The sequence below is a fragment of the Eucalyptus grandis genome, chromosome 5 (assembly GCF_016545825.1).
Source record: "Eucalyptus grandis isolate ANBG69807.140 chromosome 5, ASM1654582v1, whole genome shotgun sequence".
In the NCBI taxonomy this organism is placed as follows: domain Eukaryota; kingdom Viridiplantae; phylum Streptophyta; class Magnoliopsida; order Myrtales; family Myrtaceae; genus Eucalyptus; species Eucalyptus grandis.
The window spans coordinates 62232259-62234448 of record NC_052616.1 but is presented as its reverse complement, the minus strand read 5'-3'; the positions used below and the strand labels follow the sequence as shown (position 1 = coordinate 62234448).

Below are 2190 nucleotides of genomic sequence, written 5' to 3'. Positions count from 1 at the left end.
AACGTTGAAAATGAGGAAAACGTTTTTCGCAAAACAAACATTTAATGTTATGGGGACCATCTATATCAACATGTATCATGTGAACACGTCTCAACTATTTGGCCGACGTAAGGTATGCCGAATAGGATGCTTTTTACCCACTTTCCAAACCATTATAAATATGCACCGTTCTCATATTCTTGAAGTTCATAAGCAAGAAATTGCACTATAGAGTTGAGAGATAATAACTTTGCACCATGGATATGGTGAATGGAGAGATGGGAAGCCAGCAGCTACTGGCTCAAGCTCACATATGGAACCACATCTTCAATTTCATCAGTTCCATGTGCTTGAAATGTGCCATTCAGTTAGGTATTCCCGACACCATCCACCACCATGGCCAACCTATGACCCTCGACGCCTTGGTCTCTGCACTTCAAATTCACCCCTCCAGAGCTCACTGCGTCGACCGCCTCATGCGCATCCTCGTCCACTCCGGATTCTTTGAACAGAAGAAGCTTGCGCCGGACGGTCAAGGTGCCTACGTACTCAATCGCGTGTCCAAGCTCCTCCTTACGGACAATCCCTCCAATGTTGCGCCGTTCGCACTGTCCGTGCTCGACCCTATTCTGATAAACCCATGGCATGGCTTGAGCGCGTGGTTCCACAACCACGCCGACCCGACGCCATTCGAAATGGTGCAAGGGATGTCGTTTTGGAGGTATGCTGGTCAAGAGCCGGGGCTTAATCGCTTATTCAACGATGGCATGGCTAGCGATGCTCGATTGGTGGCTAGCATGGTGGTTAACGAGCACAAAGGGGTGTTCGAGGGAATAACCTCGTTGGTCGATGTAGGCGGAGGAACTGGGACGATGGCCAAGGCCATCGCGAACTCCTTTCCGCACATGGAATGCACAATATTTGATCTTCCGCATGTGGTGGCTAATTTAGAAGTTAGCGAGAACGTGAGATGTGTTCCTGGGGACATGTTTGAGGCCATACCACCTGCAGATGCAATAATATTGAAGGTACAAGTTAATCAAAAAAATTAAGATTCAGCTACTTCACCTCCTTCAATCTAATCTTATCGAGAATAGCCCCACGTTTTTCATGTAAAGGATTAGTTTACATGTTGCAAACACAAGCCGTCCTAACGTTCGACTTACATAGGAAATCTACGAAATCACATGTGAACAATATATGGACATAATGACAGACTGATAGATGATTTAAGTTATATGCAGTGGATACTCCATGATTGGAGCGATGAAGACGCTGTGAAGGTACTGAAGCGATGCAGGGAGGCCTTAGGCAAAGGCGAGGGCAAGAAAAAGAAGGTAATTATAATTGAAATGGTGATGGACAACACGAAGAGCGACAAAGAGATGGTCGAAACCCAGCTCTTCTATGATATGTTGATGATGACCCTCACGTCGGGGAGGGAGAGGAATGAAGCAGAATGGGCTAAGCTCTTCGTCGCTGCTGGCTTTGGGGACTACAAGATCACCCCTGTACTTGGCTTGCGATCTCTTATTGAGGTCTACCCTTCATGATCGATTATCAATACTTGCCAATTCATGCTCTAGTTCTTATAGCTTGCGGTAAGTTAAAGATCAGTAGTAAATAAGGCTTCTCTAGCCACACACATGAAAATACATATTTCAGTAAGGGTTTAGCGATGTATGAGCATGCGAGAATGGCGTGATTAAGTCGCTCATTCAGATAAGCATATTTAGCAGTTGAAGCAAGTGGCTGTCGTTTGAATCGATTGGAGTGTGATCCTTTTCTAGCCACACACAGTGTGGAAGTTGAGACCTTGGGCACCTGAATTTCTAAAATGTTCTATATTGTAAGTTTTTCACTCTCTCTCGTATGAATTGAATGATTGCTTCAAGCATGGGGGAAGTTGTTAAACATTGTTGCTGAAGGAAGGTAGTCTTATTCTTGGAGTTGACAGGGCACCCTGATGGCGGGTCCTGTCCAGGAGTTTTGCGGTCCTCAGAGAAAATGGGTCTGCTAGCCGCAAAACAATCCCTTCATTCCATTTCGACCAAAAAAAAAATAAATCCCTTCATTCCATGCATAGAGAGACTTCCTATGTGTGTGCAATGAAATGGAAAGTGATGTTATGAATGTTTTCAGACCTGGATCGGACCGGCTGGTTCAACAGGGTTGAACCGGGAATCGGAGCAAGGCCCAGTCCAGTTTTTG

At 45.4% G+C, this 2190-nt stretch overlaps 1 protein-coding gene across 1 annotated transcript; it reads left to right on the top strand.

The window, feature by feature from the left end:
• Window positions 1-206: 206 nt before the first annotated feature.
• Window positions 207-1897, top strand: LOC104445820 (trans-resveratrol di-O-methyltransferase-like). Its single transcript, XM_010059745.3, has 2 exons — window positions 207-1007; window positions 1224-1897. Exons 1-2 carry the CDS (start codon window positions 237-239, stop codon window positions 1530-1532), a joined length of 1080 nt encoding a protein of 359 aa, XP_010058047.1. The 5' UTR covers window positions 207-236; the 3' UTR covers window positions 1533-1897.
• Window positions 1898-2190: the final 293 nt, after the last annotated feature.